Source organism: Periplaneta americana, chromosome 10 (genome assembly GCF_040183065.1).
Source record: "Periplaneta americana isolate PAMFEO1 chromosome 10, P.americana_PAMFEO1_priV1, whole genome shotgun sequence".
In the NCBI taxonomy this organism is placed as follows: Eukaryota; Metazoa; Arthropoda; class Insecta; order Blattodea; family Blattidae; genus Periplaneta; species Periplaneta americana.
In genome coordinates this window covers 147,082,785-147,110,639 of record NC_091126.1, presented here as the reverse complement: position 1 = coordinate 147,110,639, position 27,855 = coordinate 147,082,785, and the positions used below count along the sequence as shown (strand labels likewise).

Sequence of the window (27,855 nt, the reverse complement as noted above, 5' to 3'; positions counted from 1 at the left end):
GATTTACATAAACAATGTGCACAAGGAATTTCCGAGAAGAGCCTATAATACAGTACATCGTAGTCGTCGTCGTCGTCGTCATCATCATCATCATCATCATCATCATCATCATCATCATCATCCTTCAAGTGTTAGACCTCAGTGGATCTGTTAACGGTCTCTTGCCAGCGTTTCCCAGGTCTTCCTAAATTTCTTCGACCTCTTGGGACATACGACAAAATCTGCCTGGGTCATCTAGAGCGATCCATCCTCTTGACATATGTCTGCCACTGAAGCCTGTAATGCTGCAGATAATGGACAATAGAGTCAATTTTTAACCCCTTTCCGCATACTGGAACAGATATGGCACATACCGGTTTTATATTCATATAACATAATATAAGCATATAATATTTCAAACTGCATACTGGGCCAGATATGGCACACTGTTAAGAATAACTGGATTTGACCATATGTGACATCAGTTGAGAAAAAGAGAACTAAAGTTATTTGAATATTAAACCAGTGTGTGCAAAACTGTCCTATGCAGTAAGGGGTTAATTCCTTCAGAATATATATGTTGCGAGAGTATCCAGCACTTTTTCGCATGAATCTCATTTCAGCAGTTGTTAGCCGTCTTTCGTCGCATTTTCTTAGTGTCCATGCTTCACTGCGATAAGCCAAAACTGGTCATGTGAGAGTTTTGTAGATTTTCAGCCTTATATGTCTTTGTACTTTGGAAGGTTTGAATACACTGTTGATGGTTCCAGCAATTTTTAGAAATTTTGAGATTTTGTTGTCTATATCATCATCAGTGATGTATGATAGATTATAACCTAAATAGTTTAATGAATTCACATGTTCTATTAATGTGCCATTTATAATGATTTGTCAACCTGGTTGGCGAGTTGGTATACCACTGGCTTTCTATGCCCAAGGTTGCGGGTTCAATCCCGGGCCAAGTCGATGGCATTTAAGTGTTCTTAAATGTGACAGGCTCATGTCAGTAGATTTACTGGCATGTAAAAGAACTCCTGTGGGACAAAATTCCGGCACATCTGGCGATGCTGATATAACCTCTGCAGTTGCGAGCGTCGTTAAATAAAACATAACATTAAACATTAACATTATAATGGTTTTGGATGGAACTGGATCTTTTCCTAAAAAGGCTATGTACGATCTACAGAGATATCAGTCTTCTCAATTCAGGCTACAAATTTTATACAGCCATAATAAAAAATAAATTGGCTCAATTCTATGAACATAAAATTACAGAAGAACAAAATGGCTTTTGACGAGGTCGCTCTTGTTGCGATAGTTCCTTCACTATGAAAATTTTAATAGAAAAAAAAAAAACCTAGAATTCAATATTGAAACACATTTAACATTTGTTGATTTCGTTAAAGCATTTGGCAAAGTAAACAGAAACATTCTTATTGAAATTCTATGCCACGATAATGTACCAAATCAAATTATCTCCAGTATCGACAACTTATATAACCAGAATTAAATTACCATACAAACTGAACATGAAATATTTAACTGGATTCCAATAAATTTTGATGTTAGACAAGGATGTGGACTCTCACCACTTTTCTTTATCATTTATATGAACCACATCCTCAAAATTTGGAGGCTAGGCCATTATGCCAGAATACAAATTAACCGGAACATTTGTCTCGACAAACTGCTGTTTGCTGATGATCAAGTTATCATTGCAACATCAGAAGATGAACTGCAATGAGCCATCCACAACTTACAAATAACTGCTTCAAAATTTAATATGGAAATAATACAGTACAGTATCTTTTTAATATCTCATCACTGTTAATAATGTCAGCTGGGATCTTTCTCAATATGTTAGAGGAAAATAAATACGTACTGTAGCGTATGTACGGTACCTAATTAAAGAAAAATTAATCAGAGAAAATATGAGTTCAGATATTTGACGTATCAAATAATTGACGTTCGGATTATCAACATCCCACTGTATTTAGTGCTTTAGGTCCAAAGTAGATCGCATTGAAGTGTCAGCCATCTTTGATTCTTGATATCTCACTATATATTGTTTTGAGTATAACCTGAAATACCCTTTTGTTTCAACACATAGAACAGAAAAAATTTTCGAAATATATAGAATTATAATGCGGTAAACAAACAGTTTCTAGATTGTCATAAAAACGTGTAATTCCCTAATGTATTTATAGTTTAATTCAGTACTTCACGAGTTAAAATAACTACTGAGAATGTTTTGAATTATTCATGAGTTAGTTTGTGTGGTAAATTTATATGGGGAATACTCAAATTTTATTTTAAATAGTATTAATTTTTTAAAATAAAAAGTGATATTTTCAGGATGTATATAGGTCTACACTTTCAGAATCAAAATTTGGGCAATTGTGATGGATAAATATTTGTACTTGATATACAGGTGGCTACTGAAATTAGTGTTGACTGTCCTTACCATATTATTCCTTTCATGTATCTCTCCATGTTTAAAAGTTGACCACATTTAATTGTGCCATAATTTTATTTCTTCGAGATTCCTAAGTAAAGTTTCGTCTGGAATTCAGATGTTTAAAATGGAAAATAGTCTTCGAAATGACAAAGGTTTATTAGACAGGTTTCCGTTATTATAAAAATACTAGAAAGGCAGTAGCTTTTGTGTTTTTTTAACAGCTTAGTTAATGCTATAGTTACATGTTTGATCTCCACTGTTTCTTTCAGCATGTTTTGTTATTTTTACATATCTAATTTTGTTGTGATGGATGCTAGAGTTGTGTTTTTATACAGATGAATGACATAAACGTTGACTGTAGTGGGAAATGTGATCAACTACAATCACCAAATTTTGGTAAATATTTAAAAATATTTGAATATCTGCCTAGAATAATATTATATGTTAGATTATGTAATCACTGTTAACAGGAACATTTCTATGCAGTGATATATAATTACTTTTGATTAATTTTTATTTCGTTACGACACCATTCTTTGTTTGTTTTTTTTTTTTAATCAGTTACTTGAATAAGAAGTCCAATTATTGAATCTGGTGACCGTAATAAGATCACCTAAAATGTAGTTTCTGAAAAATATGAATCAAAGCACAACAGATTGTCATCATTAAGATCCATTTATTTAAATATAGTGTGTGTAGAATATTTACTATCGTTCATGAGTTACAAGAAAATATGATTTCAAAAGATATAGTACATACATAGAAAATTGATATCATTTCTCAAGCACCTCTCTCTCTCTCTTTAATGGAGGAGGGACCCAAAGGTTTACACTGCAGCCCAAGGCTGTTGAAACTGTGCGAGGATACTGCAATTGAGGGAGAAAGAGCTGAAAATATGTTCAAATAATTGTAAAATGTTTGCAATCCAATACAGATTATGTTAATGACTCACAATTTTGTAAATTCTGATGGTTACTTGAAGAAAAACTGTGAGAAGTACAGCAAGCAACTAGTAATCAGTGTATTGCAGATTTACTTTGATATGGTGCACTCAACTTGAGCTAATTGTGGAGGTACACATTCATGTGATGCCTTGCGTTATTTATTACCTTATATGGAAGATTGCCTCTGATTGAGGTTTTGACTGATATATACATCTATTATCAAGCAGTACATCTCACTTGACGGTATGTGTCAGAGGAAGAACAATTTTTTTGTATGCATCTGACGTCTGATTAGTGTAATATGTAGCTAATCGCCGATACATGCAATGGAGTGGGAAAGAAACTGGCCACCCTACCCCACTATCTCCTGACCTAGTTCCCTCATAAGTGGTGCCTTGTTGGTATCGCTTGTGGTGTTCAGACCTATCTTCGGACAGTTGACTAAACAAAAACATGAGAAGATGCAAAGAAAATGTGGAGGCAAAAGGAGTTTGTTGGGTGTCTTTTCCTCCAGTATTTGACGAAAATATATGGAACGTGAACAACAGAGAAATTATATTAGTACAAATTAAATCGTGCTTCGAGTCAGAATCCTCAAACAAAATTTGATTGTAAATTATATACACAAAATAGCTCAAATAAATGTCGAATGCTTACTGGCTTGTCCATGTACCGAAGTTATTCACAAAGACAGCAGTTTTCCAAAAGTGGCTAGTTCATAGTCGATAAACATTTTTTCGTAAATAAATATTGAATAATATTGTTGTACGCATAAATTTAGAATAAGAAGGCATAGATGATATACTAGTAGATACATGCTATTTACGCCACACTGTTTATATTTCATATGTAGAAAGTGTCTCTAAGTTGTCATCAAATGTGATATGCGACAAGTACAGTTGTCAGCAGTAACAACCAAGTATGTACAGGTCCAGGGTTGAAATTTAACTTACTGAATTTTTATCTTACTCTTGGTAGCTGCAGTGACTTTGGTTTTATGGATTGGATATACTCGTTTTATGAAGGATTAATACTAACCTCAATTATTACAAGTTTTTAAAATGTGACTTCTGTATTAAGATACTATTTGGAAAGATGAATGCAATAACCACATAGCTAGTGTACATTAATGGAAGTACAAAGCATCAGCTGGGCTCCCAGCCAGGAACAAGCACATACAACATGCTTGCATGGCCAGCATATGTGCATTGTCGATCTGTAACTTCCTCCATATTTTTACTCATATAACTTTGATTAATAATAGCCTGTACACAATTCCGTGAGTACTAACATTTCTACCTATTTCCATGAAGCTTGCAATTATATCTCTTCATATAACAATCATTACAACAATAAAAATTTTATTTGAGGGTTTGACAGCAAGAGTAAAAATTGGTAAATAATTATCAAAGAGCTTTAATATAACCAAAAGACTACGTCAAGGTTGCTTCCTAACTCCATTATTCAAAATATATCTTCAGAAAGCACTGAAAGTTTGGAAACAGAAATGTTCAGAAATGGAGATCCATATAGCAAACTATAGAATTATTTATACATTACACTTCACTGATGACCAGATTGTTATAGCTCAAGACAAAGAAGACTTGGAATATATGATTAGAAATGTGCTAGAAGAATACATATAAAGAATGGCGACTGATTATAAACAGAAGTAAATCAAAATGTAATATTTGGGGATACAGCACATGATTTGGTTATTAGTGAAGAGGAAATTATAAGATGTCACAATAAAAGTGAACATTTAGAAATATAGATAAATCATGTCGGAGATTATGAAGAAGAAATAATAAAGGTAAATTTGCAATAACACTATTAAATGGGGTTTTATGGGACAAAATATTCACAAGAAAACAAAAAAAAAAAAAACAAAAAAAAATCGAGATTTACAGTAGCATTATAAAGGATATAATTACTTATGGAGTTGAAATTTGACCACTAAAGAATGGAACAGAATTAAAATAACTTGCTACAGAAATGAATTTTTGGCACAGAGCAGCTCGTATATCCAGAAGTGATGAAATTATAAATAAAATGATGGAGGGGGGGGGGAATGAATATAAATAGTACAATTCTGGACTACATTAGAATGAAACCATTACAATGGTATGGCCATGTAAAATGGATGGAAGAGGAACAATTACAGAGAAGCATACTGGAATGGATACCTCAAGGAAAGCATAAGAGAGGGATGGTATAAGGTGCACTATACTAGAACTACAACTGAAGGGAGAGTCAGCGAAACAACAGAGAAGAATTGAGATATACTGTCGGAAGATGTTATTAACATTGAAACAACCGATAGATAGATATTAATTATCTGTACATTCGTCTATAGCAGCGGTCATCTAAAACACTGCATGCTCGGGCTAGCATCTCTTACCTGCGTACAAGACACTGCCCTAGTGTGCAGTCGTTGCTGCTGGCGGGTATGCTGTCTCTATCCCTTGTGCACGACGGAGCAGAGTTCCTTACCCTCTATGCACTCTACCCAATTCAGCAAGTGCTGACGACCACTGGTCTATAGTGTCGGAGTTATTCCTGCATATTTTTAGTGTACTTTTAGAGTATGAATTACAACTAAATAAAAAATTGTCGGAAATGTGTGAATGCAGATAGATGCTGCTTGAACAACTTTTAAAACGAAGTTTAGTACACTTTATTTAATAAGAACTTAATTGTCTGCATGCTGTTTATCAAAGTTATATGATTAAAGAAATGCGGAAGGTTACTGATTGATAGTGACTTAGCATATGCTTGCCATGTAAGTAGAGCTGAGACGAGATGTTATGGCACCAACCTGCGCGAAGTTTTAAATTGCCGGCAGCAGAGTAGAGGAGTGGGGGTTGTTTGGGTTATGGTTCTCAAGCTCAGAGCGGCAGGCATATCCGTTTCATCTCTTTCTAAAAACATTCGTCTTACCTTAGTATCACCACTTTCCTACTCAAGAGTCCGAAGGTACCTAATGAAATTACGCCCGCTATTCCATCTTTATATTCTTATTCTCCGTCGGAATCAGACGACTAATCTGTGCTGGAATCAGATGCCCCTAAGTTTATGGAAATGTTCTCGAAAATACTGTCCATCACGTGGTCACTTTCAATGTAATTGTTCTCTACTTTCTTCACATAATCATACACTGATATCCAATTTGGAAGAAGCGATTACAGAGTCGGCCTCTGCTTATGCGTAGCGTAGAAATTATAGATGAGTCTTCTTAGGACTTCCTCATCAAAACTGTCTATAGCTGCAACACTCTTCTTCTTCAGCTGTGATTTTTCCAGACTGGAGAAAGAATCTGCTGTTCCTGCCTCAATATTTTCCCCTTCTTTCCTGATTCTTGCCAAGGTTCACTTTGAAATACCAGTGGTAGCCAGTACTCTTGCACACACGCTTTTCAAAGTAAATTGGTATTCCATTGAAAACCTCTTCTGACATGAATTTCCATACATTGTATGCTATTTCATGTCCTTGATTATGAACTACTCTATGATTTCACACCTTAGACAATGCCATAATTTGGGTGCTCAGAAGGACAATGTTTTCAGTATTAGCAATAGCGGTAGTAGCAGAACGATCTGAACACTCGGAATGCTAGTAACCAACTAACCCAACACCCCTCCAGTTGAGTGTGAGGGCGAGTCCAAGCAAACGAACTAAAATGCGTCTCTCGCGCTGGTGCCATAACTTCTCGTCCCGGGTATATATCTGATGCTTGTTATCCTACCTGGTAGCCAAGCTGGAAACTCTACATTTGCTTCTTGCAGTAATGAATACTATTGATGACATTCATATTTCTAAATATTTGTTAGCTATAAATATACGTCATATGATCTTCTAATACCGTATGAATATGAACTAAAATTGCCATTTTATGTTTTGTTTACTATAATAATTTTGTGATATAAATTTGGTTATCTTGAAATTGATTTGCTTTTCCTTGGTTACACCCATGATATTATGCTAATTGTGTAACATTTTGAAGGTCAGCATCATGACATTGTGAATAATTATATTTTAACTATTACCTCTGGCTTTATGCACAACAATTTGGATTTCCCTAATGTGGTAATACATGCAGTTTCGTTTTATTTCAGCAGCAACAGAGTGGCCAATAAATGGACTTACATTAACACACATGCCTGATGTTCTGCCTCCTGTACATTCTTCAGAAGATTGGCAAGCAGCTTTCGGCTTTTCAAATTCTACTATTTCGCAAAATTCACAACACCAAGACAACAGTTGTATTGTCATACCGTCTGACAGTCAACAAGTACAGCCGAGTTCTGAGGTAGAGGGTGGCAATGCGAAACATGGTTTTGACTCAAACGACCAACAGCAATCCCAAAATTTCAAAGATGGTGTTGAAAATAAATCTGCTACATTAGTAGAAAACATATGTACGTCCTTTCCACCTCCTGCATCAGACCTCAGTGAAGATTTTAGAGTGAATACAAGTGGTAGTGGACATTTGTCGCAAAAAATTGGCACAAGCAGTAGTTTTGGTGCTGAGGAAATGGTGAGTACAGGAAACCTTGCGAGCAACTCCATGCAGCAAGTATTTCCACACATGCACCAGGAGGCAACTGTACTGATGATGCATCAACATCAATTTCCAGTGGGACTCATGAATCACTTGGCGAGGTCAAATGGCCTGGCCCCGTCACAGGCAACCAGTAAATTTCTCGCAGACTTCCACTTGAGGCAGCAGCAAAGTCAGAACTTGATGAAGCAGTTAAACTCTCAGTCACAGGCACATTCGCAGCACCTACGGAATCGGTCTGCTGTTCTTGAGAGTGGGAATTTAATTGGCAGAAACACGAGTAACTTAACGACTGTGCCATCTGTTGGGGGCAAGTTCAGTGTACTAGGCAGTTCGGATTTCGGTAATCCAATGGGAAAGGGAGGGAGAGAGTGTAAAGTGAATAGTGAAAATAAGCTTCAGAATGGTGGTGATATTGTGGACGGTGATTTAGTTGTTCTGGAAGAAGAAAATTACCATCCAGGTTTTCTTGAATGCCAACAAAAAAATATAGATTCAAGTATAGAGTTAGAATGCAAGAGCAGAGATGGAAGTTCAGAAAATCTCATTCCTGCAACAATAGACAACAATGATGAAACGGTCACAAAAGACAATGGCAGGTTAACAGATGACGAATTGGGCTTTGATCCATTCCACGAGACTCAGAAGGCCTTGGCAGAGATGATGGAAAAGGAGAGCTTGCAGAACAAGCAGCAACACCTGTATCAGCAGTACCAGCTGAACCAGATGAACCAGTTCAACCATCAAGTTTTGAGTGGTAGCAAACTCCTGAGTTCATTTACTAACTGCAGTCAGCAACACATATTGCCACAACAGAATCATAGGTTTGTTGACAACACGACACTATAGTCTACTTGTAGCAGTTTTAGTTCTATAGTTCTGTCTTAAATTATAATGTATAAAATGTCACATTTTGTGAAGTTAAAAACCCGCCCTCTTGGTGAAGACAAACTGTGGTGTGATCATAACTACAGATCAGGGATCATCAGCTCAGAGCATTCAGGATTCGGAGCAAGCTTGCTCAGCAGTTTGGAAGGGTGGGAGAAGCATTCAGAGCAGTGGAGGGGAAAATGGCAATGTACACAGTGAACTTCAGTGGGGGTAAATTTTCATATGCAGCCTACTCAGATGTTCGCAATTGGGGGTTGACATAAATAAGAATAGACATCAACGCCAATAGATTTCAACCATTCATCAGGAGAAGCTTATTTAGTTATTGAATATAATGCTGCAAATGTAGAATCTCGTGAAAAAATGTAATTAACATGCTGCGATATTAATAGACTTTTCATATTAACTTGTATGCTAAATATTTGTTGAAGAAACGTTAGTGATAATTGAACAGCTAAAAAATAATGTGTTTGAGGACATAAGTACACAGTATGTTACTAGTTCACGTTAAATCTTAATTAGTTTGATTAAATTATTAAGCCCAAAGTACTTAAGATGCTGCTTTTATTCGTACTGGTACTTTACTTACATTATAATCTTATTAGTTATTAATTTATTTCTTTAGGAAATTATGCATCTAAGTAAATCTGCTTTTTGACCCAGTTACAAGATTGGTTTAATGAAAAGACACTGAAGGAGAGTTTGTGAAGGGATGTTTACATGTGGCAATTCTTTAAATAAATGCTATTTTCAGAAAAGGGACAAAGAACCTTCATACGTGCCCCAGCACTTGATTTGTAATGGTGATTATGATGATGATAAAAATCTACAGGAAATTTGTGCAAAATAGTTAATGGCAGGGTATAAAATGTATGTACTCTAGAGATGATTGTGTAATTACACTAAAAGTATGAAATAAACCTGTTACCAGCACTATTACTACTGTAATAATAATAACCATAACAATAAGTCAATGATAATTATGATAATTGTAATAGTAATAATCGTAAAAATAATACCCAAATATCAGTTTGTCCTGCCAGCATCAATTTTTGTGTGTGTTTTGTTGCGATACTGCACTGCTGAAACCACTTGTCCGCTCTCTAAATCATGTGACATCAGAGCAGTGGAATAGGAAATCCATGCTCCATAGTGCTTCGAGCTGATGACCCTGATATAAATGCCACACATTTACACAGCTCTTCTTTGTGTTAATCATGGCAAAAAAAAAAAATCCTTAGTTGATCTATTTTGTGAAGAGAAGAATATTTTGTTTGTGCATACATGAAGTGGCACACAAAACTTTCCACACTGCAACTATAAGAATTTGTATGATTTCTCAAGTTAATAGAACAGCACCAATGCATCTTATCATTGCTGTAAACACCCATAGAATATATTTCACTTTCTTATTTGGTTAATTCTGAGTCATGTCTTAATATTAAATCTCCATTTCATTATCGTAATTTTCATTTTGAGAAACCAGAATTAACAGGGACTAAATTGTGGGAGCAAAGAGCATGGTGAAACAAGAGGCAAGTTAATTTTGGCAAAATCTGTATTTACTCGCGTAATTCCCCCTCTCCCCCCTCAAATTTTAGGTCATGTTATTCAGAATTTTATTTTTCTCGCGAAATTTCCGCCTCTTACATTCAACAAAACTGCACATACCTTTTCCCTTCAAGAGTGTTTTTTGTGAAGATTTCAAATATCAAAAATATACAGGGTGATTCATAAGTCACTGTACAAACTTCATGGGTGTAATGTAGAGGTAAAAACAAGAGTAAAATGTTATATAGCACTTTTTCTGAACTTACTTTATTTCAGAATTATGACGAATAATGTATTAAAAATATGAGCCAGTATACATCACATATTCATTTTGTATGAGGTCTCGCTCACCTCACTGAATACTACAGAGCTACTATGAAGTAGCCAATATGTATTATTACTATTTAATACGAGAAAAATTCGTACCGGCACCGGGAATCGAACCCAGGACCTCTCAGCTCTGTGCGCTGAGCGCTCTTTCCAACTGAGCTATGCCGGGATACGATCCACGGCGCTGGCCGAACCTCTCTCATAATGCTTTTATGGCCTTACTACGTGCATTTGAGACGATACAAGTCATATATGCAGGAGTGCATATTTAAATGACCACCAGTATGGTGGACAATTCGTTAATCGGACCACATGTTCTAGCACCGCGCCTGACTGGCCAAGTATACCGACAGTTTTTTGGAACATGAATTGTGTGATCTTCTTCATGAAGATGTCCCACTCGCTACACAAACCACCTTATGGTTTATGCACGATGTTCGATGTTGCCCCTGATTAGTTCAGTCGTGAAGCAAGGGCATATCTCAATGTTGCATATCCCAATAAGTGGATAGGTCGTGCATGACCAGTTGCTTTGGCCAGCCAGATCACCAGACATCCCCTGGACTTCTACCTTTGGAGCCATCTCTAGGCGCTCATTTATGGTACTGAAATTCCGAACGTAGTATAACTACAGCAGCAAATTCAAAATGGCTTTGAAACTGTGCAGAATGAGTTGAACGGGGTCTGCAACATTCCAAGAACAGTATGACGACAATCACATCACTGTCTTCACTTTCATGGATGTTACTTTGAACATGTTTTGGGGTAAATGTCCTTACATTGTTCGTGTTGAATTTGTGATCCCTTTGTTTAGTTGAACTCTGAGAGGAATTAATTTTGTTTTGTTTGTGTTGCATTTGTGATCCCAACTCTGCTGCATAACTCTGAAATAAACTAATTTCAGAAAAAGTGCTATATTACTCTTATTTTTACCTCTACATTACACCCACGAAGTTTGTATAGTGACTTATGAATCACCCTGTATATCCCCACTAAAATAAAACATGTTGTTTATTCCTGTGATGACAACGAAGATGATCTGGACTTGGTGTTTGATGAAAGTAGTGGAGTGTAAAATGCATGTTTATTTTCTTTACATAATTAAATTAATTTCGATACAAATATTTTACATGTGAAGTTTGGCATTATGAGAGATTAGTCAGTGTCATGTCACCAGGCCACCAGGATAGCTTAGTTGGCTAAGGTGCTTGCCTGGCGATCTGGAGTTGTGCTTGGGTGTGGGTTCGATTCCCACTTGGACTTATTACTTGGTTGGGTTTTTTCCGAGGTTTTCCCCAACTGTAAGGCGAATGTCAGGTAATCTATGGCCAATTCTCGGCCTCATCTCTCCAAATACCATCTCACTATAATAAATCCCATCGATGCTAAATAACCCAGCAGTTAATACGATGTTGTTAAATAACCAACTAAAATAGATTACCGGCATTACAACTGATATAAAGCAGTACAAAGGAAGGGAACAAAGTTGTCCATAATTACTGAAATTATATGCATATACTTTGTAGGTATATAGTATTAAACATTGATTTGATTAGTACATCATTTGTTTAATGTTACTTCAGTTGTGTTTGGGTAAAGGGAAATAAGTCATAACAATGAGTTTTCAGTTAAATGAAAATTAAACGTCGAACCCTTTTTCCAAACAATTTTCTACATAAAACACATCAGTACTAGTATTCTACATCTTGATTACACAACTTTTAACACTGTATCACTTCGGAATATGTATGATAAGAACTTTCTTGTGTTAAATTTTAACGTACCTTATTAACATGTTTCGACCTATTTTCGGTCATCTTCGGAACTGGTCGTTGTTGGTAGGAAACAAGAGGCGCCAAGACCAACAACGACCAGTTCCGAAGATGACCGAAAATAGGTCGAAACATGTTAACAAGATACGTTAAAATTTAACACAAGAAAGTTCTTATCATATTCCGAAATAGTATTCTTTTATTTTTTGCACACCCACTTGTATAATTTAACTTGTGTAATGCCCTGGGGAACAAAACTCTATTTGCACAAAATAATGACATCCCTCTTTATCTGAATTCCTCAGATTTACAACCAGATTATTCTCGATATTTTCTAGCCCTGTAACTACTCCCACTTCGATTTTTCGCTTGCGAATTTTGAGAAAAGGGGGGAAATTACGCGAGTAAATAGAGTAATAGTTACACTATATGATACATACAAATTCTTCAGGCATTTCTGTTTCAGTGTCTGATTTTACATAAAAACCTTCTTGTGGACAATTTCTTCTGCTAAAGATGATCGGAGTGAGCTTGACCTATATTTTTGTTTGCATCACAGTGAGATGTGCAACTTTTGAGGGATGTAGTCGCTAATTCTGTTCGGAAGAAAACTCAAACTTTTTTTATTGCGTACCTTACCTTACATTAAGCCTGGGTTTTATCTGGCTTGATCCAGATATTATGGATGCCATGTTACAATTCTTCCAGATTTTATATTCCATTATGCCCGTAAAATATTGGCTTCAATAAGTTTGAAACACAAGAATCGTCCATATCCGCATCACCAAATACTTCCTTACCCAGTCAATGTTATCCATAGAATGTTCTCCACACACTCTAATGGTGCAGACATAGAGCTCCACGTGACCATTCTGGGAACTGCTGGGTAGCATGTCATACATACACTTAAGAAAAGGTACTAGTCCGTTAATTTTTGTACCTAATTTTGTCACATCAAGAGAAATATCAGTTATTTGATGGAATTTTAATTGAGCATGTTTCATTTCTTATATTAAATATTTGTGGCAGAGGATACACGACTTTTTTTTCCATCTTCTGCAATGTAGTTTACCTGTTTGTCGTTGCAGGTTAGCACCAAACGTGTCTGGATGCACAAAACTCTTGGATGGTTTGGGTCTCGGTACGATGGGACCTCCAACTCCTACAAGAACCAGGTTACCGCCTCCAGGATTTACTACTGCGCCTAATCACATGAATGCATTTGGTCTCGGTATACCAAGAGCACCATCGAGCAACAGTGAGATTAATTTACATACATCAGATTATTCAGTATAGAACTAGCTCTTGTTTCCTATCACTTCAGCTTCATTTCATTTTTTGTTTGGCACTGTACTGCACAAATATTTTTTCCACGTTGAAATTTAGTATTTTTCATATAGATATTTAAAAATGAAGTTTTGAAATATGTACAATGTTTATTTGTAGTACTGAATACGGTAATGTACATCCATCAATTCATAACACTGTTCTGCATTTCAAAACTTATTTTCTGTTGTTTTCAATCTGATAGGCAATTCTAAACGGATTTTTTGTGTTGAATTCGAAAATAATCTCCATTTTCCCCCATCGTGTCAGGTTTTTAGACAATTCATGAATAACCAGAAATGAAATTATAGCTTTGTGAAACATCATAAAAATTATTTTCAACAAGAATTTTGTGAGAAAAGCTAGGCCACAATTTGTTGTTTGCCACTAATTAATCATTAATTAATAATTATAAGCACTTTCATAATCTTACCTCAATATTGCACTTCAAATTTTCTCCTCTTTGACCTCCTCGCATGTTGTTCAGATCAGTCCCTTTTTAACATCCAGCAATAGTCCGCAATGTTTCCGTTATGAAGCAAAACACCTTTATTTTAAAAGGGGATAGGTTTATTATCTCAGTAAGGAAATCTGTAGCCTCATAAGCTGGATTGCACTTCCATAAATAAATATATATACAGGGACCCTCTGTCATTTCTCTAATTCATTGTTAGTTTTAATAGCAATCTCTAAGAGTAAATATTTCCTTCATAATTTTTTATGACCTGAGACACTAAACATGTCAACTTCCTGTTTATAGATAACGTTGGTTGCAGACAGATAAAAATCTCCAAGATGTCTTAACCTCTGTTCATTTTAAGGGGAAGGATACAATTTTGTACATCCCTCATGGGCGGATCTAGTTAGTAGATTTTAATAAATATCAAATACAAACATAATCAAATATATTATGTCACATTTTAAGTAATAAAGTTTAAATTATAAGCTGTCGTGCCTTTTTAACAAATGAAAAGCACACTGTAATATTACTATATTACGAAAAATATTGAAAACATAAACTTTTGAATTGTAAAAAATTCTGACTTGGTACGCGAAAACGGATTTCAGTTTTGCAATCAGTGTGAAATTGTGGTTCAGAAACGCTAATTTATTTCAAAACAAAATCCATGCAGAATGGTGTAATTATTGTAATACATAATAGCGTAAAAAATACTAAACATTTTCGTAATCTTATGACAGTTTTAAATAGCGGCCATGTGGCATGAAGAGCAGTGTAGCCAACATCGCAACTATGAAGATGAAGTAGAGTTTGATGATTTGAACCTCTTTAACATATCCCTAATATCTTCTTGTTTATATATATGTATATATATATATATATATATATATATATATATATATATATATATATATATATACACTATCTGTCACTTGACTGGAACTTTTATGCACTGTAGGAACAGAGAATTTTAAAGTTTCCTATTTAGACTCGTCCAACACCCCTTTGAAACAGGCGAGTTCAAGTGGTAAATTTAAAGATATCGTCTCTGCGCATTGTTTGCAAGGCCCAAGTGACAGCTTACCGATGCTATTATCGTCGGTCTCCAAAAGTAAACATTTGGCATCCCTGTAATTGATAACCACGCAGAGGAAGATTGCTTTGTGGAGCTGCACCAATCAGCATGTCAATGTGGCCAATCAGATTCGGTTATTCTTTAGTAGCTGCTTTTGATCCACGTGGAGTCATTTCCATGTTGCCAGATTGTGTCTTAATTACATAAAGACCTATATAATTGATCAGATATTTTCACGAGTTCGTAAGTGCTAGTAGCGCTCCATTAATTAGAGGCACATACCTATTCTATTGTTTAGCAATAAGTAGAGGCACATACAATTCTTAATGTTTAATAATGATGGAAAAAAACGTGACAACAGCGCACAACTATAAACACCCATGTCCGCGGCTAGTGTTAATTACTGAAAAAAATACCACTTCCCTTTTAACTGACAATGTTAACCTTTAGAAAACTTTAATAATACCCGATCTACTCCAGGGACATAACGGGGTTTTCTGGCTTTGGTTTCATGCGTGAACAATGTAAAATGTAAACAAGATGCAGCATGTGCGATCCACGAAAACCACTCACGTCTTCGACTCTTTCCTTTCACATGAAAGACTTTTTTTCTGGCCTAGCCAGAAGTGCCATTGTTTTGGTATTGCCAGTTATTTGGATGCTGGATATGAGGGATTTTACTGTACTAGTATCTTGCTTAGATATATCACCACACTGTATCATCTTTAAATCATGTGAAATGTGTTCAAATAATGTTCAGAAGTGTATATTTCTCTCTTTGCAGGTAGCAAAATTCTGCCCTTCATGGGTCTTGGAAACAATCCAAACACGTCTAATAATGGTTCTGCGTCACCAATTCCTCAACCAATGTCCAGCATATCCAACAACTCGCAGCAAGGAACAAACCCGCAGTCTATATTATTTTCGTCAAACGGAAGTCATAGTAATAGCAACAGTCACCCGTATGCTCTTCAGAACGGTGGTGTTGCAAAGTCACCTGGTGAGTCTTTCACTGTGAAGGAGTGGCCTGAGAACCTACGATCCCTACTGCCAACTCTGAGCAGCGGTCAGAGTGTGCCATTCGCGGGCACCAACACACCACCTCCACCTCCTGGAAGTATAAATGCAGTTTTTGGCGCTCCTCATACATCGCTGCATGGAAACACTCAAAAGGGTATGTGAATTTGCATTTATTTGCTTCTGTATTAATTTGTTGTGTGAAAACATTTTGATGTGGGGAGGTCTAATTTATATACTGTATTAGATGTATACTATGTATCTAAATAGCATGTATTGTTGGACCATCGGATCTGTGCCCCCGTAAGATATGCGAACTGAACCCTAATTCCTACTCAGCCTCGGTAATTCATTTCTCTCCCTGCATTCCTATCTCTCTCTTTTCTGTCTCTCTCCCTTTCTCTCCCCCACTACTCACAATTTTGAGCCTTCTTGCAGGACAGTTTATTTGCACTTACAGTCCAGTGTTGTCAATTCAACATGAACACTGAAACAAGGAGTGACGAAAGAAATATTATTAAGAAAGTACGTAATAGCATTTTGCGATGAAGAGAAACAAACAAGTCAGTATATCTTTCCTATAAATAAGGCAATGAAAAGAGCAGCTGCGGTCACTGGTGAGGCTTTTATTTTATTTCAATTGACTACGTATTGAAATTACTTACTTAACTAATACTAATACAACATGTTATGTAATTTATATAGGCAGGTCAGAGCACCTAATAAAGAAAATCAGGAGAGAGGGAGTCTGTGCAGGAGATGAAAAGCTAGAATCACCAGGAAAGAACAGACCAAGGGAACCTTTAATTCTTGTAGATGATATGAACCGATGTATATTTTAAGAAGAAAGATACAAGAATTTTATACCATGCAGAAAGAAGTTCCGACATTGAAGAAATTACTGAAGGTTGCGAGAGAAGCAATAATTTCCAAGGTTGGCAAGAAACACTACGGAAAGTGATTCGAGACATGGGATTTGGGTTTAAAAATTGTAGAAATACAAGATTTATTTCGATTTAAAAAAATGCTATTGTAGCATAGAGGACCAGTTATTTATGACACCGTTTGACGGAAGTTTGGCAACATCCCTATTCGGCAAGGTTCGTGGCCTGCTGTTTGACGTGGTGGGAGGAAAGCGGGTGGAATGGAGTGAGTATAGGCGTTAACTTTTTCAAGAACGACGACAGCACTGAAGGGGCACAGATCCAATGGTCCGACAGTAACAGAAATCTGTGGAGCCAACACAGGTTCTTGTTCACTTTAAAAACGGAGGTTTCTGACTGCACTTCCTGATGTGCAGTTAGTGGTCACAGTAGGTTTGATATCTGTGGTTTCTCCACATATTCTATGTCCCAGCCAACCTTGTTCCTGATGTAAACAAAGAAATGGAGGATTACACCACAGGATTGGCAAAAAGAAATTGCAAGTGCTTGATTTCAAACACTGTACATAAGTTTATGCAACACTTAAGAGTATTACGTAATCTGTGAGCAGTAAGCTGTAGTGACCTCACAAGCTCTTTTATTTTAATACATCATCATCATCATCATCATCATCATCATCATCATCATCATCCATACAGGTTATAGTCCCAGAAGGACTGTTACAGTCCACAGATTTTTTCAGCCCATCTCTTCATTGGATGTTCAGTTGATCTGCCTCTAGGTTGGTAATTCAGGATTGCATGAGGGATTCTAGTCCTAGACATACACCTCACATGCTGACGCCAGTTATCTTGATAGTGACATGTCTGCTAGTATAGAGTTCATTTCAAGTTCCTTTAAGATGTCTTCGTTTCTTTCATGGTCCCACTTAGTATAGCCAGCTGTTCGACACATGAATCTCATTTCACTAGCAGTCATTTTACTTGCGTCACATTTCCTTAGAGTCCTTGCTTCACTTCCATAGCGCAGGACTGGTTGTGCTAAGGTTTTATACAGACTAGTGTGGGTATGTCGCTGAACTAGAGATGGTTTCATGATTCTGTTTATGATGCCCATTGATTTATTATACTGTAAAATTTTGTTATGAATCTCTAAATCTGCTAAGAAAGATAATTTGTAGCGAAGATATTTAAATTCTTCCATTAATTAAATCTTGCTAGAAATGGGCTCTTTGCCACAAAAAGTCATAATTTTGGTTTTGTCGGTAGAAATTTCCATGGAGTATTTGTCTGCTATTAGTTTCAAATTGATTATGGACCTTTGTAAATCGTCCTCTGAATAGGGTAGCAAAGCTAAATCATCTGCAAATAACTACGTCCAAATTTAAATTGTGGTTTATTGGTATGTGACCATGTCTTGTTTTCCTGAATTCACGTATCATGGTATTCATATATATATATATATATATATATATATATATATATATATATATATATATATATATATAGACACACATACCAGAAGAAACCGTCTTCCAGGCTGATTTCTTCTGGTGTCCGACAAGGATGCCCACGTATTTGCATATTTTGCATATTTTAATACATATTGAGATAATCATATAATTATTAATTACTTTTAGCATTAATATAGATAAGCCTACCTCATTCATACTCTTGCACTTGTTCAATATCCGATAAGGAACCTTTTCCTTCCCCCTCTCCTCATCAATAGACCTGCTGTTAGTCAGCAGATTTTCGGTCCTGATACTGAACGTCAGATGTACATCAGTTACACGGAGGTCATTGAACTCGTTGATTTGGCCCCTCTGTACGCCAAGAAATGTGACATCTGTGTCGCTGTGTAGGGACCGAAAATCTGCTGTCTGGTAATAACAGCCCTCTATACTATGGTATCGGTCAGACCATCCAAGTTCCAAAATATATCTTCCTTAATTAAGTGTTGAACACTATTTAACCAATCCTCCGTGATTACTTTTTAAATTATGTTTTGAAATAAAGACCTAATTTGTGTGAGTTCGAAAGTGGCACTGTTCCTACACTTCAAGGAAGAGTCATGCTGAGAAACAGAAATATAAAACTATTTATTTAAGTGTGCTTAAATGCGACAGGCTCATGTCAGTAGATTTACTGGCATGTAAAAGAACTCCTGCAGAACAAAATTCCGGCACACCGGCAACTCTTACATAACCTCTGCAGTTGCGAGTGTCATTAAATGAACCATAACTTAACTTAAAACTCTTTATCTTGCAACTGCTGTCAAAACATTCATAGCTCCTAAGATGGATAACAATAACAACTACATCATGGTCCCTAATGGTAATCTAACGTGTGCTGAATATGGTATTCTCTGATATTAATGTGCATGATTGCAGTCTTCAGCAGTAACATTCATTTAGTCAAATTACTTCAAATTAAATTATAATTATGGTTCATATCTTATAAAAAAACAAATTAAAAGCATTAACGAACTTCACATGTCACTTAGCTGTAGTATTATCATCACTATTTCACAAAAATATTATGATTAAAGAGGAATTACTTTTGGTGGAAGCATATTAATTAGGTGTGCACAAAACGTCCTATTTCCAATCGTGAAAATTGTACAAGGTGACTGCCATTCCTCTTTGTTTACTTCAGGAACAAGTTTGTTTTGGACATACAATAGCATGTAACAGAAATCGGTGGAGGGAACATAGGTTCTTGCCCATTTTGGAAATAGTGTTTTCCTTATGCAAAGCTAGCGATCTAGATGGCTGTGCTTGTGCTCACGTCGATAATATTGTCGTCTAGCTGTAATAGCTTCAGGAGCCTCATTCAGAAATGTAGGTCACTACTTGAATTATTTGCAACTTATTTACTACTCTACCTCATGTTTTCATTTCTCTTTTCCGTATTCAAAAGTGCAATTGTTTTGGAATTTTTGGTTATTTGGTTACTGGATATAAGGTATTTCTCTGTACTGCAATAGATTTCATAATTTCAACTCTGACACTGCATTAGTTGTTAGTTTTCACAACAACTGTTTCAAATATACTGCATTAGTTTCAAACATTGATTTCATATATCAACATATAGTACACCATTAGTTTCCATAACAGACATTCCACATATTATGATACTGCATTTGTTTCCACAACAGTGATTTCACATATAATGCTGCCTATAACATTAATTTCACATAAAATTTTGCATTGCTTTCTACAACATTGACTTCTCTGATCGATTTTCCTTTGTCACTCTATTTGTAAACTAGGTTGGAGTGGTGTTGGACCTTGCACAGATTGGACAGCTCTGGATCCTGCGATTGTGTCCAGTTCCCGTCCACACAACTTCCTTGCAGCGACACCTGGTGTGCATCTGCTTCATCATAGTTCAAACTCACTCCTTCAGCCGGCAGAGCAGAGCTCAGCCAACCCTCAGGCCATGCCGCATCTCCATCAGCTGCAACAAAGCAGCTCAGGCCACTGGCTGCGCCCATTGTCGTCTGAAGAGAACAGCTGCATGTTCTATGCTGGGTCAACGGATTGGGCTGCAGGTAGCAATGGACAGCAGAATCATATAGTTGGGTCGCCAAACTCAGGTTCAATAATGATGGCCCCACCTCCGCCTGGTTTCTCTTCCATGAGACTTGCGGCCATGCAGCAAGGGACAGCCACTGCCAATTGTATCCAGAAAAAGCAGAATACAGAAATGGGGAAAATTGAAAGTAAGTAACGTAAAGAGTCACTGAGAGTTTACAGATAAGAGTTCATCACTGAGTATATGCTAGAGGTAATACAGTGAAACCTGCCTTTGCGGTCACTTCATTTAAACGGCCACCTGGCCAAAAGGCCAATTTTCTCTGGAACCAATTGGATTTGCCATAAGATCAATACAAATTGTCTCTTTATTTAGCGGCCACCTCATGCTTCGGCCAGTGGCCAGTGTCTGTTTGGATTGGAATCTGACTGTAACAGTCACTGTCCAACAAAAAATTTTTTCACGGATACTGTCTGACCTATTTTTTCGATGGTTAGAGGACAGAGAGCAATATCACGAGTACAATAGCTAAGTGTACAACAGTACACCCTCCATATCTTGGGGTTAGTTGGTTACTGCTTTATGACTCTTTTGTCACTTTCCACTCCGACCCTGCACAGCTATAAATTCTTACTCGTTTTTAAAGGATTGAAACACCGGACGTTTTCTATCGAAAATGTCACAGTATGTTTTAGGTCAGTAGTTAACCATTCGAATTTTTTTTTCTCCTCTTTCCATCTTTTTCTATTTGGACCAGCTTTTACGAATTTTTCTTCTTTTCATTCAGTTGATTCAGAGGAACTGTGACGTTAGTTTGAGAGAGAAATCATGTCTAACAATAAATCTAGAGTGGTATTAAGTTTAGAGGTGAGACGAAAAATGATTGAAGAAAGTGAGAAGGGAACATCTGCGAAAAAAATTGCAGAAATATTCAAATGTGGAAGGACACAAATACACTGTATAATTAAGATGAAATGTTAAAAGAATGGGAGGAAAATATGCATGGTGCCCAAAAAAGAAGAGAGAATCTGTGTTTAGTAATGTGAATGATTTCGTTTACGAATGATTCAAGTGTGCGAGGGCGAAGAAATTGAGTTTTGAAAAGGCTAGTTGCAAGAATGGAAGAGGCTGACATCAATATGCACGATTGTTGTATGCACACAGTACTAAAAAGTCAATGAAATTCAGTACTTTCATGCTGTTTCATAAAAAACCGCAACCTTAATCAAGCGACCACCTGATAAAACGGCCATTTTACGAGGTAACTTCAGATGGCTGCTTTAGACAGGTTTCACTACCACAGTCTAGTATATACAGTCACGAAGCTTGGGATGATTTCCTGCATTTCTCGCGTTAGTTGCTAGCCGCTGGGAGTGCTGTGAGTACTAGGAACAATAGACTGTGCCACTGCTATCGTGATCTAATGCAGGCCTTAAGGCAGACCATGTGACTCCCTTAACTCAATCACAAAGAGCAGCATTTTAACCATATAAATTAATTGGAATGCATAAAGAGCAACATATATTTCTCTAAAATGTAATGTAATTGCATTAATACAATGATTATGAGACACTTCAGACATAATTCACTTGTGAGTTAAGGTGTAATATTATTTTTGGTGGGAAAATTACGTTGTTCGTATGTGTAATACCTGCCTTTATTTCGATTAAATATTGTAAAATTCTTGTACATTCATTTATGCACGATTCAATAATTTTCAGTTGCACCGCGCACATATTTAGATATGTTGAAATTATAGGTTATGTTTACTGTACCAGTTGCCCCTTTCTGTCTAATTTTAGTGGTCTCCAATGCCCTGCCATTACATATGTATGTTATGTCATATGGAAATTATAGGTTATGTTTACTACTGGTATATTTAACTTATATTCCTATATTCGCAATTATACATTATAATTAAGCATAATGTCATGTATGATACCCCACACATTCAATTTGTCGTATTTTAATACTACAATTGAGTACTGATTATCTACTATCTAAGAGACGAAGTAACAATTATATATACACTAATTTCTGTCTACAGTTACGGAAGATAGATGTGCTAAATTAAAATCACAATATAAATTCTTTTTTATTAAAGCTCAAAATAGCTTCCATTCTAAACTTAAAATGTTGATGCGAACAGTTTATGTTAATATGTAAAATTCTCCACAATAAAATAACAGTTTTGTAATTATTTGTGCAACATATTATGCAACAAGAAGTAAACGAACTTATGGACACATTGTTTATAGTTTCATTTCCTTTCATTAATTTAGTTATATTTCTGGTGTTGTGGAAGAGAAGGCCTGATGGCCTTAACTACACCATAATAAATAATAATAATAGTCAACATGTTTTGAATGTTAAACATTAGCTGACATATTCCCTGATCTCATTCATATCGGCAGTCTGATGGAAGTAATAAGAATAGTTTTATACTTGTAAAAATTCGGATGAAATATATATTTAATTATTAAAGAATGTCATACATATCTTAAAGTTTCAAGTGTATGAATTGTTGTTACAGTTTCGGAAGTCACTCAAACAGAAGGCGTTATTCTTCAAAATAAGGAGGAAGAAAGAATGGAAGACTTGAGGTGATGGAGTAACAAGGCAAAAGTAAGTTTCCAAACTTTCGATGAATTCAGAAAGCTGTAGATATTTCATTTTAGTTCAATTACATTAAATATTACTTCAAAAACCATAACGGAGCATAAGTAATATACAATATCTAGCAAAACGTACTGTTTTAACTACAAAGATACTGAAATTTCATGTATTTTACCCTCTGCTTTCTTAGTTCCCAATTAGCAAATTTCAAAATGTAACGTGTTCTCATCTTTATGAATTAATTTTGCGATAAGAAACGTTGATGATACTATAGAGACAGCCAGTGAGTTCATAGTAGCATTTGAGATGTAAGTGCACATCATCGACAAATATATGTCAGTGAACTGCAAACGAACTTTGTTACAATTTTAATAATACGTAGGCTATATTAATTTTATGACGAGAAATGTTACTAGAATATGCCTGAATATTGGATGTGTTGGTTTCATGCGATTGCACAGGCATAATGAATAAATGAATTGGAATGGGTCAGGCCCTTTTGGTCCCATGCACATAGACCACTTAAGTGGGTCCATTGTGCCCCAGATAACTCGAATTTTTTTTCCAAGTCTCGAGGCCTCCTTGAAGGCCAGGATTGCTCTTGGGTCTGCTTTCCTTATATCCTTTGGTTCTAGCCTATTTGAGCCCAAGAGAACATATCTGATTGTGGACAAAAAGCTCACAATCGCATAATATATGCAGAGAAGATTTCATTTCTCTTCCGCAATTCCTGTATGTGGAGCCTGTAGTCAGTGTTGTGTCCTCTTAATGGGCCCACTATACCCCTAAGCTGTGCATGGTTAAAGGATAAGAGTATCCTATCGATCTTTCTGCTATAGACATCCAACAAGGAAAACTCAGTGCGCAGAAACCAGTGGGCATGACTCTCTCGCACAGATGACGTATGCACCCGTTCCCAGCATGCTCTCACGCCTACTGCAGGGATGTGAGAGGGGTATAGCATGTGTGCTGCAAGGAGTTCGAGCTGACTTTTGCTTGCATGATACCTATAGGACTCTCTAGCAGTGTTTGAGTTGCCTAGCATTAGTGAGATTTCTCCATAGTGTGCCATGCTGGTGAATCAGCCATTGCGTGATTTCCCATCTGGTCCTCTATGGAGTGATACCAAGGACAGGTTCTGGCCACATAGAGGTATTTGCCGAGTCCTCCCTCGCCAACCTATCAGGAATTTCATTACCTCTGATTCCCGTGTGTTCTGGTACCCAATGTAGTGTTACAGAGCATCAGGAACTGAAACGATCCAGTGTCCTCTGGCATTGCCATACCAATTTGGACACTGTTTTGACTGCACTTAATGCCTTAAAGTACTCTGGCTATCAGAGTAGATACAAATCCGGAACTTCAGCCGAGGGATTTCTAATGAATTATATACACAGGCCAAAATAGACATAATGATTTGATTATCATTTCAATAACTATTGCTGTTTTGTGGAATGAATGAATGATGACAGTCAAAGCTCTGTTGCAGTTCTGACTTAATATTTGAACTTGCTTTGGTGAACTGTACTATTTGTGTCATAGAGAACACAATTATTTTTACTCTTTTGAAGTAAAAATCATATTTCTGTATATTACTAAAAATCTAGCCATATACATACCAACCTTTTTTTTTTGCGTAAATGACCCTAAGGATTAATCTTTGTAAATGCTTTTATTGCTTTGTAAATGACACCTCATAAAAAGGAAGTTTCCTTGCCTTGTGCAAATCACTGCTTCAAGAAATTGTTAAAGCATTAAGGTTGTATCTCTTGTGTCATCAGCTTACCTTTTCATGTACAGTCCCAGAAACAGAATAGATGGCCCAAATTTTGTTTCTGAGTCTGTATGTTGAAAATACCAAACTATCAAATTAGTCTGTGAATTGGATTTGAATCCAATGTAGGAATAATGACCAGTGCCAGAATACATTACACAAACAAAATCGTGATTAAAACATATTCTTCTTAGAAGAAGAATAATCACACAGTATTGTGCAAAAATGAAATATTATCAATAGGGGGCAGATGTTGATGAAAAGTCATCTTCTTATTTTTCACATTAGGACAATGCCTATTAATATAGAAATCCTTTCTATGTTAATATAACGTAAAAAAATAATTTCTAATATTGCATTTCTTGACGTTTTTGAATTAATAGGTCATTTTTATATTTTTCTCAGCATTTTTTGGTTATTTTTAATACTTTGAAGAACTTTTAGATCATTTGGAATGCATTTTACTTTCTTCTTTACCAATGGGTCTGTTAAATCATTTTCTAAGCAAATAGGTCAGTAGTAATTACCTACTGAATAAGTGAATAACAGTGAAGTTTGAGTTTTGTAGTTTGGGCAGACTCTAAAGTCCATCCCTCATTCTACTGAAGGCTTCACTTCACACAACGGAAGTAATATAAAATGCTTGACAGCAGCTTAGTTTAAGTGAGGGCTTTGACTGCTACTGTTCTTTTTGGTACGAGGGTGTCTTTAGAATTTATGTTTGGAAGGGGGGGGGAACTTTCACCGTGTCCTGGACAGGACGTGGTTCGGAAGGGATGTCTACTGTAGTAGACAGTATTTTTAACATAAAGATTGCAAGAATGCACGCTGGGCACACTTTTTGTTTCGTCATTCACACTCCCTGATCTGGTAGATCTGGTAGCAAAAGTGAAGCGCGGAAGGAGGAGGGGACAGAATGAAGGCACTGACATGGACCACCCCTGATTGAAACACATTGTAAACCCTCATTAAAATCTATAGTTTTCCCTTAAAACTTTCATTTTGTTGCCTCCTCACTCCGAGATTTGCAGGGTGGTCATTGAAACAAGGTGACTAATTTTTAAGAAGTTGTGCGAGTATGGTGAATAATATTTAAATTTAATTTTCTTTTAAATTTTTGTATATTCCCATTAGTTTTAGGGCATTTTAATGATCATTTTAAGTAGATTTTTAGGTCATCAATATCCGCCTCCTAGTTATCAATAATTTGTTCCTTCATATCAATATGACACATTCTACTAATTTCTAGAAGTTGTACATTTTATGTTAAATCATGGTAATAGCAGTATTCATATCTTATTATATTTTGTTAATCTTTTGATGGTTGTTTTATTTCAGATCCATAATATGACTCCTACTGCGGAAATAAATCTCAACATCTCCACCTAGGGGTAAAATTTGAAACTGCTGTAAAAATAAACGAAAATGTTAGTTTTCCAATAATTCTTCTTCCCAGAAATCATAACAGCCTGAGTATTATATTGGAGTAATGGACTGGAGACTGAAGGACGTTGCAGTATTGTACTGAGATTCATTGAACAGACACTGAAGTAAATGTGAAGGATACAAGAAATAAAGATTTGAAATAAATTCGGAGGGAATAGGAACGTAAAAACATTGTGATTTTTTTAATTTATTTTTTTGCATTGGGGTATTGTTCTCAACAAGCCTACAGTTAACTTATTTTTCATATGTATTTTGGTATGGCTTTGGATAATACTCAGTTTTGAAATGAAATGCATAACAAATATGAGAAGGAATTGGATGTTATTGAGATCTGGAAAATATGTAGCAAATAAAATGTGGGTTTCACTTAAATAAGAAATGATGTCTCCTGTTAACAAGCTCGATAAAAATAAAATGGTAAATAAAAAAATTACATTCGAGGGGAAGAGTTAGAGGAAGAAAATGAATTTGAATTTTTTTTTTTGAGGTGAAGTTCTTTATTACTTTTATTTATTAAAACATAAAGATTCATTGTATTAAAGTACTTCATTATTTTACTCCTGTGATGTAATATTTCTGTTACTGAATGGTGCTGGTTTTTAAACTACTTGGAATATGTTCTGATATCCTTTATGTTGCAAGTGGACCGTGATGTTATTTTAAGTTGTTTAAGTCGTTGAAGACCTGCATAAAATAGTATAATGGATTTCTGTGATTGTTTGTATGCAACATTATGTAAGCAAGTTTTGTCATATTTTCTTTTTCCTTCATGGAATAACTGTCCTACCACGATCTGTGCTTGTGGGATCATAATGTACACTTAATAGAATTTGACGAAGAGGTCCATTTGAGAGTTGCTCTGCTTCCTAAAAAGTAATGGTTATCAATTTGCCCCATTTTTTTCTGTAAAGTGCAGAAACTGCTAAGCATAAAAAAGATAAAAAGAAAAGAGAAAGTCAAATGGTTTTCCCTATGATGTAAAGACGAAAATAAATAAGTTGAGAGTCAGAATTGCACACATTTAATCATTTTGTGTCCATTTTTTCCTCTCTTAGAACGGATTTAGGCTATGTTGATGAATGAATGAATTTTTTATTAACCAAAAATGGGTTTCTGTCCTGTGATACAAGAAAAATGAATATACAGTAGAGCATTGATTATCTGAAACAATTGGGGATGGGGGATGTTTGGATAACTGATTTTTTGGATAACCGATCATTTACGAAAACAAA

The 27,855-nt window shown here is 35.9% G+C and overlaps 1 protein-coding gene and 1 non-coding gene across 6 annotated transcripts in view; one reads left to right on the top strand and one right to left on the bottom strand.

Annotated features, from left to right (window-relative positions):
* The window catches only part of LOC138708081 (probable serine/threonine-protein kinase DDB_G0267686), an 88,803-nt gene extending 61,164 nt beyond the window's left edge, over nucleotides 1-27,639 (top strand). For 4 of the 5 annotated variants that reach the window (XM_069838236.1, XM_069838234.1, XM_069838237.1 and 1 more), the window contains 6 exons: nucleotides 7,497-8,766; nucleotides 13,575-13,744; nucleotides 16,132-16,521; nucleotides 20,522-20,974; nucleotides 23,321-23,412; nucleotides 26,516-27,639. In XM_069838236.1, the coding sequence (XP_069694337.1) occupies nucleotides 7,497-8,766; nucleotides 13,575-13,744; nucleotides 16,132-16,521; nucleotides 20,522-20,974; nucleotides 23,321-23,394 (2,357 nt within the window). In that variant the 3' untranslated portion in view covers nucleotides 23,395-23,412; nucleotides 26,516-27,639. The remainder of the gene's footprint in view (nucleotides 1-7,496; nucleotides 8,767-13,574; nucleotides 13,745-16,131; nucleotides 16,522-20,521; nucleotides 20,975-23,320; nucleotides 23,413-26,515) is intronic. The other variant, XM_069838235.1, reaches the window with a different exon arrangement.
* Nucleotides 10,808-10,883, bottom strand: TRNAC-ACA (transfer RNA cysteine (anticodon ACA)). Its single transcript has one exon. It is a non-coding gene; the product is annotated as a tRNA-Cys (tRNA).
* Nucleotides 27,640-27,855: the final 216 nt, after the last annotated feature.